Consider the following 18,688-nt stretch of genomic DNA (forward strand, 5'->3'; position numbering starts at 1 on the left):
TAAGTTTTGTCTTCTCGAAGTCTAGTTTGGTATGAAGTATTCCACCACGCACACATATACAGATTTTTTTGACATTAGCTGTGGCCCTCGCTGAGGCTGTTTGCAGTAGGAATAATATCAACAACATCAAATTCCAAACTCCCGGATCACCTCCGCCACTCTTTGCTCCCCTCTTACTCCTACATAATCGAGCCTCAGCTAATGTCATTCTCGCAAGTGACGAAACCGCAAATTTCTTCATAGTCTAATCAGTCTAATAAGTGTGCAAAATGTCAAAAATAGGGGAAAATGAGCAAAATGATGCACCTCCCGATGACCAACAGGAAAGAGGCGGGCACCACGCGATTTTTCGGAAAATTTTACAAAAGATCACATATATCCAGCTTTCCACGAGCGATCATGGCGGCTGATGTGTACAACTTTCTGAAGGGCACAGTTTGGTTTTGACATTCAATACAGGAGCAGTCACTGCAGTTAGTATGGAAGTTACTACACGTAGAGTGACTATATACAGAGTGGCGACATGTCATCCCAAAAGTATGCAATGCTCTAGCAATGCTTATTTTCTTTCTCTTTCCTGCATACGCGTTGGATTCGTCGTCTGCTCGATTGGAATGACACTGACAGATAATTATCATTCCAATTTCGACATTGTCGCCACTCTATATATAGTCACTCTAACTACATGGTTGTCTGCCGGTTGAGTGATAAAATGTAAACATTGTTTAGTTTTCGCTAGTGATGTCCGATTTTTCCAATTAATCGATTAGCTAATAATCGATTACTTTTTGGGCGGCCAATAATCGACATCGATAAATCGGCGCTATATAATCGATTAGTCGAAATAATCGATTGGTTATAACCTTTACGTCCCGATACCAGAAATAAGGATACTTGCAGTTACACTTTCGGCTCTATCTCCATTGTTGTTCAATCGATTTCTATGCAACTGACGTTAAAAGAACTATATTAGATTGGCCGGTAAATAGCAGGTTTTTTTCTTGAGTTGTTTTCTTTTCAGCTGGATACCAGGCTTACGACTTGACACCTTTTTATCGACAGACTTCACATCCGTATTATTAGAGGGTTATTAGAGTAGAATGGGACAGTTACGAAGCTAGTGCAACAACTCTACTGATTCTATCTAGCAGCATCACCTGGCCGAGATTTGAACATACGAATACGACGATCGGTTTGTTAGATCAGCATCGTACCTCGAAACCAACTAAGCGAAACTAACTAACTGGCCAATCGCATATGGTTAATTTAGTAGCTAAGCGCCAGCCACTGTAATAAATTGAATTTGCTTAAAATTGTTGAATAATAAAATTTCAAAAAATCCGGCATAATCGATCGGCTAGGTAATCGATTATCTAATAATCGGAACATAAAGCAATCGATTAAAAATTAATCGATTATTTTGACAGATAATCGATTAGTTCGATTAATCGAGAATTAATCGGACATCACTAGTTTTCGCAGATCAGCCGAAAAGGAATGTAGCTGTACGGAAGCGCAGTTTTGTGGCTATTCTTTGCTGAAATATTGTGACATTGACCCAATGCAAAGATTATTTCACAAAATGATAGCTAAAAAAGCTTCGCTTCCCTTCAACTAAATTCCTCTTCGGCTGGTCTGCGAAAACTAAACAATGTTTACATTTTACCACTCAACCGGCTCTAACTGTAGTTAGAGTGACTATATATAGAGTGGCGACAATGTCAAAATTGGAATGATAATTATCTGTCAGTGTCATTCCAATCGAGCAGACGACGAATCCAACGCGTAAACAATGTTTACATTTTTCCACTCAACCAGCAAACAAGCTACAACCGTAGTGGTTTTCATAGTAACCGCAGTAACCGCTCCTGCATTGAATGTCCGAACTGTGCCCTTCAGAAAACTGTACCCATTAGCCGCCATTATCACTCGTGGAAAGCTGTATTTTATCAGCCTGCAGAACGTATCTTAATTGCGTTTGTTTTTTCGCTCGTTTTTGCCCATTGTGGAGTGGTTTGATGGCCTCATTTGCCCTATTTTCAAAACAGGACTTCGACTCGAGTGTAAAAATCCGATTTAATCCACCTGATGGTGCAAGGAACCTTTGTTATACCATCCTACTTATACTTTGAGATAACAATCAACACGTCTTTGGAACGTCTATATTACCTTTTAAATGACACTAATAGCGCATAAATTAGTTTGGCCATCTCTGAGAAACAGACGATTATTTGTACCTAATCAAAACAGGCTTTTCAGGCATAACTTTTGAATTACTTGTTTCTTTTCAATAAAACATCCTTAAAAAAAATTATGTCGAAAAGAGCTTTCATTTCACACTAAGATCATTGAAATCGGTACCACACTTCCAAAGAAAATCGTGTCACGTAGCTTTCACACTTTTGCTCATAACTTTTAAACGAAACTTCGAACCACGAAACAATTCAATAGTGATATACTAGGCTATAATTCCTTTCAAACAGAAATAATAGCGCAACAATCGGCTCAGCCATCTCCGAGAAACAGACGATAGAAAATAAACTGCACACACACACATACACATATACACACACAGGTATTGTTCAATTCGTCGAACTCTATCGATTGGTACACGTGAGTCGGACCTCCGGCCCATGGATCAATTTCGTTTTCAATTTCTAACTCTTTGATATAGTATAACAAAGGTAAAACTATCGAAGCATTACATTGTTCAATTCTGCATCCTGTAGCCTCTTATAAATGTTCTGTAGAGTGAGACCGTTAGCGGAGTGCTTCGTCGGCTAGTACCAAACTAGTTTTCGTAAGGGTCGCTCCACGACGGATCAGATGTTTATTCTGCGACAGGTATTAGACAAATCCCGAGAGTATCACTTGTGGACTCATCATCTGTTTGTGGACTTTAAGCCGGCGTACGATTCAGTCAAACGAAATGACCTGTGGCAGATGATGCTAGAACATGGTTTTCCGACGAAACTAATAATTACGCTGATTCGTGCGACACTGGATAGGTCAAAATCATGTGTCAGAATAGCAGGGGAGACCTCTACTGCTTTCGTGGCGTTGCATGGACTGAAGCAAAGGTATGCACTCTCTAACCTACTATTCCTTAGTAGGTGCCTTAGAAAATGCAATGCGAAGAGCAAACGTGGAAAGAAACGGAACTGTTACCACGAGATCACACATGCTTCTTGGTTTTGCGGATGACGTCGATATCACCGTAATAAACCGTTAGGCCTTTTATACGGAAAACAGCGAGATGGAACCTACTATTAACACCGCCAAAACGAAGGTCATGGTTGCTGGCAGGGACCGTGGGAGTTCAATTGGTGTTAGCACCGGTGTGGAGTTGGAGGGGGAACTATATGAAGAGGTTGAGGAATGCATATACCTTGGTACGCTCGTGACATGTGACAACGATGTAAGCCGCGAGGTGAAACGACGAATTGCAGCCGCGAATCGGGTTTGCTATGGATAACGTAGCCAGCTGAAGTCCCGTAGTTTGCAAATTCGCACAAAACTGGCGCTCTACAGAGCACTAATCCTCCCAGTGGCCCTGTACGGACATGAATCATGGACGCTAAAAGCAAATGGTTAACGAATGTTTGGGGTTTTTGAGCGTAAAATTCTGCAATTAGTACAGTCAGTCCACAATCATGGGTCACACCCATGATTTCCGTTTGATCAAATTGTTAATGCTACATATGGGCAGCAATTCCATCAATCAATTAGTATAATATTAACCGGCAGAAAAATCTAAAATGACCCATGATTGTGTGTGATTGTGGACCGACGGTACTTGGTGGCAAAATGGGAAATGAAGTGTTCAAATTTTTTTCATGTTACGATTGGACATTTGGCGAGAAATTTTGAGATTTTGGAAAGATGGCCATTTGTAACATGGTTTAGCCAACCCCCGGCCTCTACCCTGTTTCCTGAAACCGCCACATTATGAGGTGGCGCTACATGCGTTTTGCTTTTAATAAGCAGCATTCACACAACAGTGGAAATGATGAAACTGACGTGACCAACCCATCGAAATTTAATCACGTATCACAGAACGAAAAAATAAATCTCACATTCGACGTAAATTGAAATCCGATACATTTTTCCATTAAATAAAACGTAAACAGCCTAACCCGTTTTTAAAGATATATTTTTACATCAATTTACATGTATTAAACAAGCCTTTAAGTGAAATAACACGTAATTTTATATGCTTTGCGATGTTCCATTTATGTGCAGCAGGGCTGTCATTCGCTCACACTATGCGCCCAATGTTCCAATATCATGCCTTGTCGCACAGAGCGATATTCGGCAACACACCTCTACAGCTAATATGCACACAGCGTACGAGCGAAAGCGGAGTGGGAGCGAACAACAGCACTCGGTGAAAATCGCCCAGTGAGTGACAAACAGCACTTGGTGCTGCCCTTTGCCACACTCCGTGCGGAATTGCGCAAAAAAATTGTTTTGTATTTACAAATTTTCTGCCCTTTTAAAAGTGAAAATACACGCTGCACTGAACAACTAATATGGTCTATGTTAAGTTAGTACGGATCAGGCACCGCAACAGTAAAAATGCTTTTTTTAATCACACCACTTCAACTGACCCAGCGCAGGGTGTACAATCCAGCCGCGCAGAGTGCGGCTCTTGGTGTGGTAAAGCACGCAGCAAATTTATCACTCTGCGTTTGCGGCTGCCTTTTCTTGGTGCGCGTAAAACACGAAAGAGCGTGTTTAGCAAAAGAGATACTGAAGGGAATTTGTGGGCGAACACACACCGCATGGCGAGTGTTGTGTTGTTTAAGAATGTGTGTCTTTTGGTCTGCGCTGCGGTTTATGCCACCTCTGTGTGCAGGTCAGAAGACGTAAAATTACAAGATTTTTTCGAAGTGTGATGTATCAATTAAGTGATATGGCAATGAAGATTTTTTTAGGAAACTCAATAATAACTCATTGATAATTATAATTTACATTCAACTAAGGGGAAACGTTACTTTTCATACGAGATAGATGATAACTCAACAAAAATTTCTGCTGATGCCGTAAAAATACCGTGTGATTCGTTCTTTTGCACGCACACTTGCATACAAGTAATCCAATGATCCAGCCAATCAATGGTGGCTTCACTTATTTTGTTCGCAAACGTTAAAGTTGCTACCGGGGTGGGTTTAGCACAGTTGTATAAAACAGACGATTTGTATAAATCTGGTAATCAATGAAATGACGGTGAAAATGATTGATTCTATCAAAGGATAAACTTCTCAAAAACAATGCTTCTCAAAAACCAAATATTTATTTATACCTTGAGTACATTCGAAACTTACAATTTTTATTTAGTTCAATTTGTGGCAGGACGAAGTTTACCGGCTCAGCTAGTATAAATATAACTACGATTTAGTTAACTACAAATACTACTAAAGCTCATAACCAAATATGAGGTGGTCACAATGGCTTTTTATTGATTTAATTTAAGAGTCAAAATTTTAGCTCCACTACTGAAAAAGCTTTGGTACAAATGCTCCAGTAACAGTGGAAATGTGTCCGAGACCCGCGTAAAAGACCTTCATGGATTTGAGTCAGATAAATTGTTGATTTTAGTTCAGAAAGCAAAAATCCTAAGTTTTGTGCTGGTTGGTTTGGTGACACCTCTTGTTTTCTTTTGCTTATATCTTTGGAAATATGAGGTTTAGAAAAAAAATTATTCTTACATTTTTAAAGAAAATTGCTCAAGGAATTCAAAAAAATTTTTTTTTTGCGGCAGTAAGGTAGATGCTCCATTAGTTGCGCCACTAAGCACAATATAATTTAATTTTATTGTTTATTGAGGTATATGCTTCAATTAATGCTTGTGGGATATAAATTTATCAAATACAAGGTATTTGTCACAAGGCAAGACAATTGCTTTCGTTGTACGAGAAGCTTTATAAAGAAAAAATGAATTTTCCGATTCAATTATATTGTACCAACAGTTGCGCTAATGTTTCCTTAATTAAGTTTGGTGTTCCTTTAATTGTGTTATTCCATATACATTGTTAGGTTGCTAAGTGAAAAAACATCGTAGCAAAACTATAGAAATGAGCGCCTATAGTTGTGCGCTCCAACTGCGCGTATAGTTGCGTTAGATTGCGGGAAATTGGATTTTAGCAAATAATGCTTTAATTTTAAATGGTGTAATCTAAATACCAATACTTCTAAGAACCTGTTTTATATAATGAACGTAGTTGTTTTATCTAAAATGCTACGGTGACGAAAATATGCATTAACAATGAATAGTAGCGCAACTATTGGTCCTACCACAACTATTGGATCAACTACCCTAGTGCAGCCAAATACTTTTCAATTAGATTTGTAACGTTAGTTTACATTTTTCTCCCAATGAGTACAATTTGATCTCAATAATTCACACTACACGGTTTTTCTCAGATCTTTTTTTGACGTAGGACTACGTCTTTGGTTACTATACTGGGACTGGGTAGCACTTTTTGAAAACGAAAATAGAAGTGTAACGTTTGCATGAAAGATTTCAAATGCCAATAACTATTAAACTACTGAACGAAACTGAACAATTTATATGTCGTTGGATAGATAAAATGACCAGCAATTTTATGGAGGGATAAAAGAGAAATTTTAAGGAGAGCGTAAGAGGGGGACTCCTATACAAATGAAGCACCAATTTCCTCAAAACTCAAGAACTAATCAAGCAAATGGAACCAAATTTGGTACGTGGGAATTTTAGAAGGCAGGATTTTTTTCTATGGTGCACTGAGACCCGTTCCCCTCATAAGAGGGGGGACTCCCATACAAATGAAGCACAAATTTCCTCATAACTCTAGAACTAATCAAACAAAAGGAACCAAATTTGGCATGTGGGGGTTTTGCAGGTAAGAATTTTTTCTATGTTGCACTAAGACCCGTTCCCCTTCCAAGAGAGGGGGAGGAGGGGCTCCCATATTATTTCCCAATTCCCAATTTATTTTAAGTATGATGGTTTGAGACCCCTCACCGCTGTGGTAGGAGGATAAAGACTCTCATACAAATAAAACAGAAATTTTTGCGTATGAGCTATAGTTTCTGCTATGTAACAAGTGGTAAGCTGTGAAAGTAAACTAGTAAAATCTTCTCGGAGTAAAAGACAGTGAACCGACGCCGCTAACTTACGTGCCTGTTGCCATTTAGGTCAAAAGAGAAGGATATTCGAATGCCATTTATCTCAAAAGAGGAGGACATTATGAACCCCCGTCCCCGTATTTTCAAAGCCACCATTGCATTCAATGAAGAATTGAATCTGAATATTTCGCTCTTCTCTTTCAAACATTCACTTCAACAATGGTACTCACGAATTCTTATAAACATACATATGCCAGAAATGCAGTTCACATTAGTCTTTTATGTAATGATCTGACAAAGTCATACGTCACCCTTTCGTACAACCCTTAGGGCTGTATACCTTGTAGTTTTTTCACAATAAGTTTTATTCATTATCACGAGGTGTTCCGTGCCAAATCCGCAATACAGAGTTTTTAGACAAGCAACCCACAATTTCCCATGTAAAACCAACAACAAAAATAGTCAAGTCAAAAATTTTTTTTTTTAAACGTTTTGAGCTAGAAAAACTCAATACATATTTCAATTATTTAATCTTAATATTCCTGCTTTTCAACACATGAACATGGCTCGACATTGACAGGATCGCCAATGTGATATTCTGACTATGTACCGACTGACTGAACCCCGTTTTGGTAGAAAGCAGTCAACCACCTTCGATCACTTTCTCTCTGTTCCAGTCACACGTTACCGAAGTAGCCGGCCTAAATAATGTGCAAACAACACACATTACACATTTCAGGCAACCCCTCTAATCTGCATATATAAAAATGAAATGCTTTTCGTGTGTCCGGTATAGACTCGCAAACCGCTCGACGGATTATGATGAAACTTGGCATACACATTGCGTTTGATGTGAGGAATGTTGTTAGCATGGTTTGAGACCCCTTCCTCCTCTAGAAGGGTCCCATACAAATGGAACACTAATTTCTTCATAACTCAGAAACTAATCAAGCAAATGGAACCAAATTTGGCATGTGAAGGCTTTCGGAGGCAGATATGTTTTCTATGGTAAATTAAGACCTCTCTTTCCTTTAAGAAGGGGGATTTCTATACAAATAAAACAAACATTTTCTCATAACTTGACAACTAATCAAGCAAATAGAACCAAATTTGGTATGTGGGGGTCTCAAGAAACAGGATTTTTTTCTTTGGTTGTTTGAGACTCCTCCCCCTCTAGAAGGGGGGGCTCCCATACAAATGAAACTCAAATTTCTTTATAACTCGGGAACTAATCAAGCAAATGGAACCAAATTTGGCATGTGAAGGTTTTTGGAGGCAGAATTTTTTTCTATGGTAGATTGAGAACCCTCCTTTCTCTAAGAGAAGGGGCTTCCATACAAATAAAACCAAAATTTCCCCATAACTTGACTATTAATCAAGTAAATGGAACCAAATTTGGCATTTGGGGGTTTCTAAAGACAGGATTTTTTTCTATGGTAGTTTGAGACCCCTCCTCCTCTAGAATGGGGGGCTCCCATACACATGAAACACAAATTTCTTTATAACTCGGGAACTAATCAAGCAAATGGAACCAAATTTGGCATATGAAGGGAGGTAGAATGTTTTTTCCCAGGGTAGATTGAGAAACCTCCTTCTTCTAAGAGAGGAGCTCCCATACAAATAAAACACAAATTTCCCCAGAACTCGACTATTAATCAAGCAAATGAATTTGGGGGTTACTGGAGGCAAAAATTTTTTCTATGGCGTATTGAGATTCCTCTCCCCTCTGGAAGGGGGGAGGGCTCTCATACAAATTAAACAGAATTTTTTGTAATATTCAAAAAGTAATCGAACTCGCGAATGTTGCCGTCCATACTAAAATATAAGATAAATTTGGAACAAAATTGTTAAGAATAAATCGGTGAAGCCTAGATAATGGGTCAAATTAAATAAAAGTAAGATAATATAATACTTATTTTAAAAACAAAATTGAAGAGAAAATACATTGTTGAAATGAAAATATGAAGAAAATAATGTTGAGATTACACTAAGTTTATGGTTTCTGACCAGTTTTCAACTGATTTCAATCGAACTGCACTGAGATTTTATTACGATTTTGCCAACATTACTATTTTAAGGGTTGGTAATAAAACCCAAATCGTTACGTTGGACTTGCTGCTCGAGTCACAAATGCTGATGCGTGCTGAAGATTAGAAATTTGCGGCATGATTTAGGAATATCTTGGGTTGTCAAAAAGAAAGCTCTTGGTTGCAAGACTACAATTAATCAAATCTTCAGGATTATGCATGTATCCCCTTTTTAGAATTGCGTAGCAACGCGCGCCGGGTCTTCTACACACTTAAAAAAAAGCGCCGAAGTCGGCTAAATTTTGCCGAGATTTGGACAGCCGAGCGTTGGGTAAAAATTTCGATTTTGCAAATCGACGTCTACGGATCTTTACTAACGTTTGGCATCATAAAAAATTTTACCGAACGCTCGGCTGTCCAAATCTCGGCAAAATTTAGCCGACTACGGCGCTTTTTTTTAAGTGTGTAGTATGGTATAAATATCAGGATGCTACAAAGCAGTCCACGACAATTGATTTAAAAACATAAAGTTACTAGACATGATTATGATAAAACGCGGTTCAATGGTAAATTTCCAACTTTTTTCAGTCGGTTTTAAAGATGTGTTTAATATTTAATAACTCTACTCACGTATAGTAATCAAAATGTCTTTCGTGGTGTAACTATTTCAAATATTCGACAAGCAACTTCTACGAAGCAGTGTTCTGCTATTGAGGTGTGAATAGTGTTGATGATTGTTGGATGTGATAATGAATTAATGAGCACAGTGGGTGTAGGTAAACTTTCATTAAAGTTCATAACGTAACCCACCATAAAAACTAAATGGAAGTGAGCTGTAAGACGAATGCATTTACAATGGGTGTACATGAGCTTACGAATGGAAATAAAATCAATCAGCGGTCGTATGCGAACTCACTTCTTGACGTATAGGTTTCTACGATTGCTCGCTAGGTGTTCAATTGTTTGTTTAGTTTACTGCTCAGTACAAACATTACTTACGGCTCTTCTTCTTTGCTCAATAACTGCGGCACTTCCAGGCTTTCAGAAACATTCAAGATACGCATTATGATAAATACAACAACAGAAATGGGTATAGCGTAAAACGAGTTAGTAAATAAAATGGAAGGCAGGAGATATGAGGTAATGCAAGCAAACCGACGGATCGCTCATGCAAAAACGAAAGTACGGATGATTATTTTTATTTGGCTAAATTTGAACCCACGTACGCATGCTGGTCTGGAATGTGACGCTATTTGGGTTTTTGTTTTCTTGGGTTCGGTCTCCCTGCACAGTAATGAATGAATAGGTATCTTCTGTACCGCGCGATTTTTGGGCGTGTGCCAAAAGCGCGGATTGTGGCAAGATCACTCAGTTCCTGAGTTAGCAAATGAGCTCATATTTTTGTTGATTGACGAAATTTTATGAGGCGAGTAAAATTCAAGAGCAGCTACTGAGCTTAACAGTACGACCGAAATATATTCCGCACTGGAACAACAAAGGCAAATTGCCATTTTTATTATGCCGTCAAAATGGATCGGAATGATGAGTTACGATCTAGAACAAGGTGAACGGTGAGCCTAGACAGCGAGGTAATATTTGGGAAGGGCTAGTAAGACTTCGATTTACGTTCTACATGCAGTGATTAGCTTACAGTGTTCGAGCTAACCTATTATGGCATGCAGATCAAGACTCTATGCTCGCGCGTTAATGTTTAACAAGAGGTACCTTTCCATGAACCAGCCAGTAAGCCAATCGTGTTTTCTGCTCGTCTACAGCGAAAATCATGGCCTCCGTATTAAAAATGATCCAATGTTAACCTGAAATCCTAATATTGTATTGCTATATCTAATGTAAATCCTACGAGATGAATGTATGGCTCTTGTTCATGAAAAATGAGTGAACAAAACCATTCAGAAAAACCAATATCAAGTGAGATATATATTTTTTGTAAACTCATTATTGTACAAAACCGATCAAAATCCGTGTTTAGAGTTTGCCGTAAATTGGAAAAGTAAGCATTCATCTGTGATTTAGTGGTAGCTAGTGGAATTCAAAATATAGTAAATACAATGTGGATGAAATAAATTGAATAACTTTTCAAAACAAAACAAACAATAACCTGCAAGGAAGGATTAACGTATTATGAACAAATATATCTAGAAAAGACTTGTAATCTAGAAGTTAAATAGTTGTAAATTTAAGGAATATTGTAATTTGACGCCAATTTGCAATTACTTGCTTTAATGTTCTGTCGTTGAGGTGATTTTAAATCTTACAGTATAAGGGTAATTGAGCAAACAGCATAGAATTCTTCCAAATGAGTAACCTTCCGAATACTTATATTCGTTTGGCTAGAAATTTCTCCAATATGGAGCCCTGCAACCGTACCTGAGAGTGACTAAAATTAGGCATTCTAGCGCTTTCCGGCAAAAAAACGGAGCATCTACTTTAGTATATGAGATTCCACTGATTTTCCTGGCGAGCCATAAGAGTAAATGAACGAAACTGAGTGCGTCTTCTCATTACCTTAACATCTCCTCCACCGGGCTGGTATCCAAGGTTGTCCTTCGAACCCACCTTAGATTTTGCCCGATCTTTGAAATCGGTTTTCAGAGTTTCGATTTTTTTGTCTCCTCCGCCGGGCTTGTGGTTCGCGTTCTCCAGCGACCCAATTTTCGATCTGGCATTCCATTGCAGCTTGGTTGACAATATCTGAAATTGCGACAGAATCAAACAGTTACAACCATGTACTGTAGAGCTGGCTCAAAGTAATAATCCAAGTAATAACAAAGTGTTTATGACTATTTTAAGCTCGCAACTAAAAACCTGTGAGTGAAACTTATTCCATACAGTGATAAAGTTATTAAAACAACATTGTGTACTGTGTTCTACTGAAACCATGGTGAAAATAGAAACCAAAAGCTAGACCGGACGGAAATTGAAACATTGAAACAAAACTTTCACAACTCTCGCGCCACACTGCAATTCAAAACTTTTGCCATGAAATTCGCTTCGGTTTCCTACCTTCTTGTCGCCACCCTTCGGCACGTAGGCTTCGTTTTTCGCTTCAATCCTTGGCGCCGCTTTGATCTCGATTTTTTTCGTTTCTATTTTTATGTTTCCACCGCCCGGTTTATGGGTTGCATTTTCCAGGGACCCAATCTTAGATTTGACCACCTTTAGATTCGGCGATGGAGTTGCACCGACCTGAATTTTGTTCATTGGTACTTCTGCCAAGGAGAGAAGAACAATAAAAAAAATTAGCTTTTAATTCATATAACTGTGGATAATGCACCTACTTTTGATGAGCGGTTCGGTTGGAGTTTCGGGCGTTTTTGCTGTTAGTCGTTGCTTTGATGTGCTCCTGGATCGTGTCTGTGGCGTAATGCTTTCTGGCCGTCGCAATGAAGGAATTTTGCTGGGTGACTTCAGTGGGGAACCAGGAGAGCCTGGACCATTTCGCTCCTGTTGACAGTGAAAATAGAAACACACATTTTTCCTATTAGAACTCGTTTCACAACCATAGTAATTTTAAACCTTAAACGATCTTTCTATGAAAAACTTCACTCTGGTGCTTTTTTTCGCAATTCTTCCTCTAATCATTTAGCAGTCTAGGGTTGGTAACACTTTCTCTGGCGAAGTGTTAAAGCAAAGTATTATCAGTTAATTTAAATCACTCAAATGTCAGACGCAGCAAAAATCAAGCACTCTTATTTGCAAAATTGAGCCGCACAACAAATAGAATTAATCCGGAGGAGCAAACCAATTTCAATTCACGGAAGCCAGCAACAGACTAAAGACCAATCCTAGTTGCACGTTTTCTGGAACCAAACCCAGTCACAAATGTTGATTAATATCAAGATGTGTAATGGAGCGCATCGTATCGCAAGGGCATCGGATTGTATGTTTCGGAACATAAGAAAATAATCGCACATTTACCACGCGTTCTGCGGAAACGGCACAACACAGCAAGTAAATGTAATGTTTAACATGCTTGAGGATTTGATTCGATATGACAATGTAATACTTTCCATCAACCACAAGTGCTATTACTCTGTTTCATATCGATTTAGTAGGTTGTTACATTTTTATCTTGGTTCTTACTTTGATGCAATTATGTGATAGACATGTAAAACTTAGTCAAAACAGTTAAATCGGAGACTAGAATCTCTGTTTTGGGTGCCGGTTGAGCTTACTTTTACGCTATCGTTTGAGAAGTGATATAAATATTTAATTTCTTTTATCGATTGCTTCGTATAAAAATTTTGGGTAGAGTTGTAGAATCGATGTGATTAAATTTACAAGGAGAGTACTCAAACGATTTGGATAATTTCTCTCTACAGCTAAAGTAATCTGTGAAAGAATAAAAATGTTGGATAAGATCCCCGAAAAGTATGCTTAAAAATGCAATTTCATTTGGCGTAAATCACACAGCATAAATCATATTCGAAGTTATGGAAAATGCTAAAATTTCCCGTATTTCGAAGCCGGATAAAAATCCAGCGTGTGCTATGGCCAACTGATTTGCTTTCTTCCATCATTAATCTATTTTAGAAAATAATTCTCAGCAAAACTGACTAGCAATGTGGTTTTCAGAGTATCAGTTACAGGGTGTTTAATGGTTGCTGAAGAAAAATGAACAAGTCATGTTTACATTAGATCGAACTACAACAGAAACAGGTCTGTTATGGAATCAACCAACGCAGCACATCGAGTCTCTACCACGAGGATTGCCGTTAAATGCATTCATGCTACGTTCTGAGCTATTATTGGACAAGGATGCAATCCTCATTATAGTGTGACTCGTTTCTAATGATGAAAATACTAGGAATAATTTTTTTTGAAACGGGACCACTACTGACACGAGGTCTTTAAATATTGGAACTTTTCTACTTGATTGGTTGAGAATGGTTAAAACATAAGAATTACACTTTTAATACCTAGAAACAGAAGACCCCTCGTTCGCCGAGGGGCCTGACAGTTTCAAAAAAAGTTGAATTTTTAGCAAACCTTGAAATCTATGCCATATGATATTTTCTAAATTTGCAATGAAACAACTAACAAATGGCCCGATTCTGCAAAGAAGAAGAACAGGGCTTTCAAATGAAGTAGAAATTTTTAACGCAGCTATCTTAGATTTGATCACCATATTGGATTTCATCAAAAAATCGCCGTTTTCGCCATGAGCCACCCAACCGATTTTTATTTCAAGACCACTATTGGAAAGCTGAGAAAAAATGCTACACGAAACATTCTTAAAATTAGGTGTGCATTGTCCCTAACTGAATGAAACAATCAGTTATCTGTATCAAGGTTCACAATTTTTATGTAATTAGGCCATTGGAAATCATATTTAAAGTTTTTGTCACACCCCCCCCCCCCCCCCCTTGGAAATTGGCTTGAAAAATCGGGGGGCAAAAAAATAATTTGTAGGATATGAGTCAATCATCAATTGTCTGTGGGCTCTACAGTTTGAAAAATTTGAAAAATGAGTCTCCGAGTTGAATTAACGCTTCTAGCACGAAGCAGAAATGGAAATTCGAACAATAAAATTTCCGAAAATCGTCCAAAAAACTTTCCTTCGTTTTTGTCTTTTTTCGTATATTTTTGCATAGAAAATAATAACGTATATATTATAAGCAAGAATAGATTCGGTTTTCACGTTTAAACCATAAATAAAAATTCTTAAAATCCATGTTTTTTTGCTCGATTAATAAATTCACTTTGTTTTTTTTTCGCCCCCCCCCCCCTTCAGTGGCCAAACACCGGAAGGACAAAAACTTTATAAAATATTTGTAATGGTCTTATTGTGATATTTACTAAATTTGCTATAAAATAAACTACAAACGACACAGTTTTGTAAAGAGAAAGGATAGAACTTTAAAATTAAGTAAAAAATGGATGATTTTATAATTTTATAAGATCTAATTTGATGAATGTTTCCCATATCATTTTTCTCAGCTTTCCAATGGTTCCTAAAACTAAAATCTGTTGGGGGGATTATGGCGAAAATGGTGATTTTTTGATAAAATACAATATGGCCGCCAATTTTGTCTTACTTCATTTTAAAGCCATATCCTTTCTCTTTACAAAACCGAGTCGTTAATTGTTTGTGTCATAGCAAATTTTGGAAATGTAACAATAATTATATGAAAATTGTGAACCTTGCTACAAATAATTAATTGTTTCATTCAGTTAATGACAATGCACACCTAATTTTATATGTATGTTACTTGTAGTATTTTACCAGCTTTTCAATTGTGGTCTTAAAATGAAAATGGGCTCATGGTGAAATCGGCGATTTATTGAGACCAAATCCAAGAAGGCCACGAAAAAAATTTCTACTTCATTTGAAAGCCCCGCTCTTCTTCTTGACAGATTGGACCATTTGTTAGTTGTTACATTGCAAATTTAGAAAATACCATATGATATAGAACTCAAGGTTTTTGACGTAGGACTACGTCTTTGTTTACTATACTGGGACTGGGTAGCACTTTGTGAAAACGAAAATAGAAGTGTAACGTTTTAATGAAAGATTTCAAATGCTAATAACTACTAAACTACTGAACGAAACTGAACAATTTATAGATCGTTGGATAGATGAAATGACCAGCAATTTTTTAAGGGGGTTTTTTTAAGAGCAATTTTAAGGGGGCGCAAAAGGGGGGGGGGGCTCCTATACAAAAGAAACAAATTTTCTCAAAACTAGAGAATTAATCAAGCAAATGAATCCAAATTTGGCATGTGGGAGTTTCAGAAGGTAGGATTAATTTTCTACGGTGTACTGAGACCTCTTTTCCTTCTAAGAGGGGGGGCTCCCATATAAATGAAATACAAATTTCCTCAAAACTCTAGAACTAATCAAGCAAATGGAACCAAATTTGGAATGTAGGGGTTTCAGAAGGCAAGAACTTTTTCTATGGTAAATTAAGACCCCTCCCCTCTTTAGGAGGAGGGCCCCCATGCAAATAATATTCAAATTTCCTCATAACTCGAGAACTATTCGAGCAATAGGAACCAAAATTGGCTTGTGGGTATTTTTGGAGGTAAGATGTTTTTTATGGTGTACTAAGACCCCTTCTCGTTCTAAGAAAGGGGGCTCTCATGCAAATGAAATACAAGTTTCCTCATAACTTTAGAACTAATCAAGCAAATGAAATCAAATTTGGCGTGTGGGGTTTTTTGGAGGCATGAATTTATTTATTTTACGATGCTTTAAGACCCCTCACCCCTGTGGTAGGAGCATAATTCATTACTATTTCAACCTTTATGATGCACACAAGTGATTTTTAAAAGAAATTATTATGTCTCAAAGGTTGCAGGCATTGTACTTATGAATCCCCGTTAACGTATTTTCAAAGCCACCATTGCATTAAATGAAGAATTGAATATGAACATTTCGCTCTTCTCTTTGAAACATTCACTCAAACAATGGCACTCACAGATTCTTATAAACATACATATGCCAGAAATGCAGTTTACATTAGTTTTTGATCTGATGATCTGACATAGTCCTACGTTACCCTTTCGTACAACCCTTAGTGCTGTATACCTTGCAGTTTTTCAACTTTTTTTAAACTATCAGGCCTCTTTACGAACGAGGGTTCTACTGTTTCGAGATATTAAGCGTAATTCTTAGTTTTTAACCATTGTCAACCAATCAAGTACAAAAGTTCCAATATTTGAAGACCTCGTGTCAGTAGTGGCCCCATTTCAAAGAGAATTACTGCAGGGTAGAAGTATGCAATGTTCCTCAATTGCTTTGTCCGTTCCAAGCTAGCGAACACAGCGTTACGGGATATCATCATCGCTACGCACGTCAGTTCCTATTCTTCCAAATCCCTGGCGTACAACAGAAAAATAAAGCCCCTTTTAAGGAGCTATTTCACATTTTAATTTCCAAAAATTAGATGAAGAAACACTAACCTATTCACATCAGCATAAGCTGTTGCACAACGCGCTGCTCGAGCCAAAGATGCGGAATCTATTCATATAGTTTAAATGATAGCTAATAGTGTCCCGTAACACTGGAATGTGTCAGTTGACTTACTTCCTACTAAATTAATAACGCCAATTAAATAACAACTCTCTTACTCTCTCTTTCAGCCACTCACTCACTCACTTACTTTCTCTCTCACACACACACACACACACACACACACACACACACACACACACACACACACACACACACACACACACACACACACACACACACACACACACACACACACACACACACACACACACACACACACACACACACACACACACACACACACACACACACACACACACACACACACACACACACACACACACACACACACACACACACACACACACACACACACACACACACACACACACACACACACACACACACACACACACACACACACACACACACACACACACACACACACACACACACACACACACACACACACACACACACACACACACACACACACACACACACACACACACACACACACACACACACACACACACACACACACACACACACACACACACACACACACACACACACACACACACACACACACACACACACACACACACACACACACACACACACACACACACACACACACACACACACACACACACACACACACACACACACACACACACACACACACACACACACACACACACACACACACACACACACACACACACACACACACACACCGGGGAAGAGAAACGCCTGGTTAGGGAAAGGAGAAAAGTAACCTAGGCTCGGCAGGAGCGGATTTATTGCGCGATGCACTAGTTGTCGAAGCGAACGCTTATGTTTCGTACACTGCGATACTCCAAAAAGTACACAAGGCTCCAGAACTCGAGCTCGAGTGGTAAGGACCAGGCGAACCTAAACAGGAGAGATGCTCTTTGAGGTGCAGAAGGATCCATCGGAGCGCAGCCTTTAAGAAGCTCGTTGCCAAGGCGTTGGGGGATGAAGCTAACCTGGACGAAATTACGATGAAACAGGAATGAGAAGTGCACTGAAGGCACAGTGCGAGTTTGACGACGTACCATTAGTAATCCTGTTGAAAAAGGCTTATGGTGGAACGCAGACGATGGTGATTCGCTTTTCGGCAGCAGCTACTACGCCCAAGCTACTGAAAAAGATGAAAATTAAAGCTGGGTGGTCAGCGTGCGTGTTAAAAGCCATCCCACGTGTGGCCAAGGAAATGGAGCGATGCTTCAAGTGCTGGGACACCAGGCGCAAAACTGTCAAGGACCGGACAACTCCAGATCGTGTCGGAAACTACTGCGTAAAGCCACCAAGGTGCAGGTTCTGCAAAATCGAAGAGAGAAATGACCGCACGACTGGAGGCTTCCAATGCCCAACGTATAAAAAGGCGAAGGAGGCCAGGATTGCTACGCAGCACAACAACTGTTTTGACAGTCGATAGCAGAAACAATGTGTGACGTCGCGATAATTGCAGAGCCGTATCGGGTTCCACCCGGCAATGGTAACTGGGTAGCCAACAAAGCAGCGATGGCTGCGATACACGTACCTA

At 38.7% G+C, this 18,688-nt stretch overlaps 1 protein-coding gene across 1 annotated transcript in view; it reads right to left on the reverse strand.

The window, feature by feature from the left end:
* Positions 1–18,688, reverse strand: part of LOC128745656 (microtubule-associated protein tau) — a 62,074-nt gene that overhangs the window by 14,158 nt on the left and 29,228 nt on the right. The window contains exons 4-7 of the mRNA XM_053842734.1: positions 12,437–12,602; positions 12,162–12,367; positions 11,664–11,849; positions 10,137–10,175 (exon numbers count right to left, since the gene is read on the reverse strand). Coding sequence (XP_053698709.1) covers positions 10,137–10,175; positions 11,664–11,849; positions 12,162–12,367; positions 12,437–12,602 — 597 coding nt within the window. The remainder of the gene's footprint in view (positions 1–10,136; positions 10,176–11,663; positions 11,850–12,161; positions 12,368–12,436; positions 12,603–18,688) is intronic.

Source organism: Sabethes cyaneus, chromosome 1 (genome assembly GCF_943734655.1).
Source record: "Sabethes cyaneus chromosome 1, idSabCyanKW18_F2, whole genome shotgun sequence".
NCBI lineage: Eukaryota > Metazoa > Arthropoda > Insecta > Diptera > Culicidae > Sabethes > Sabethes cyaneus.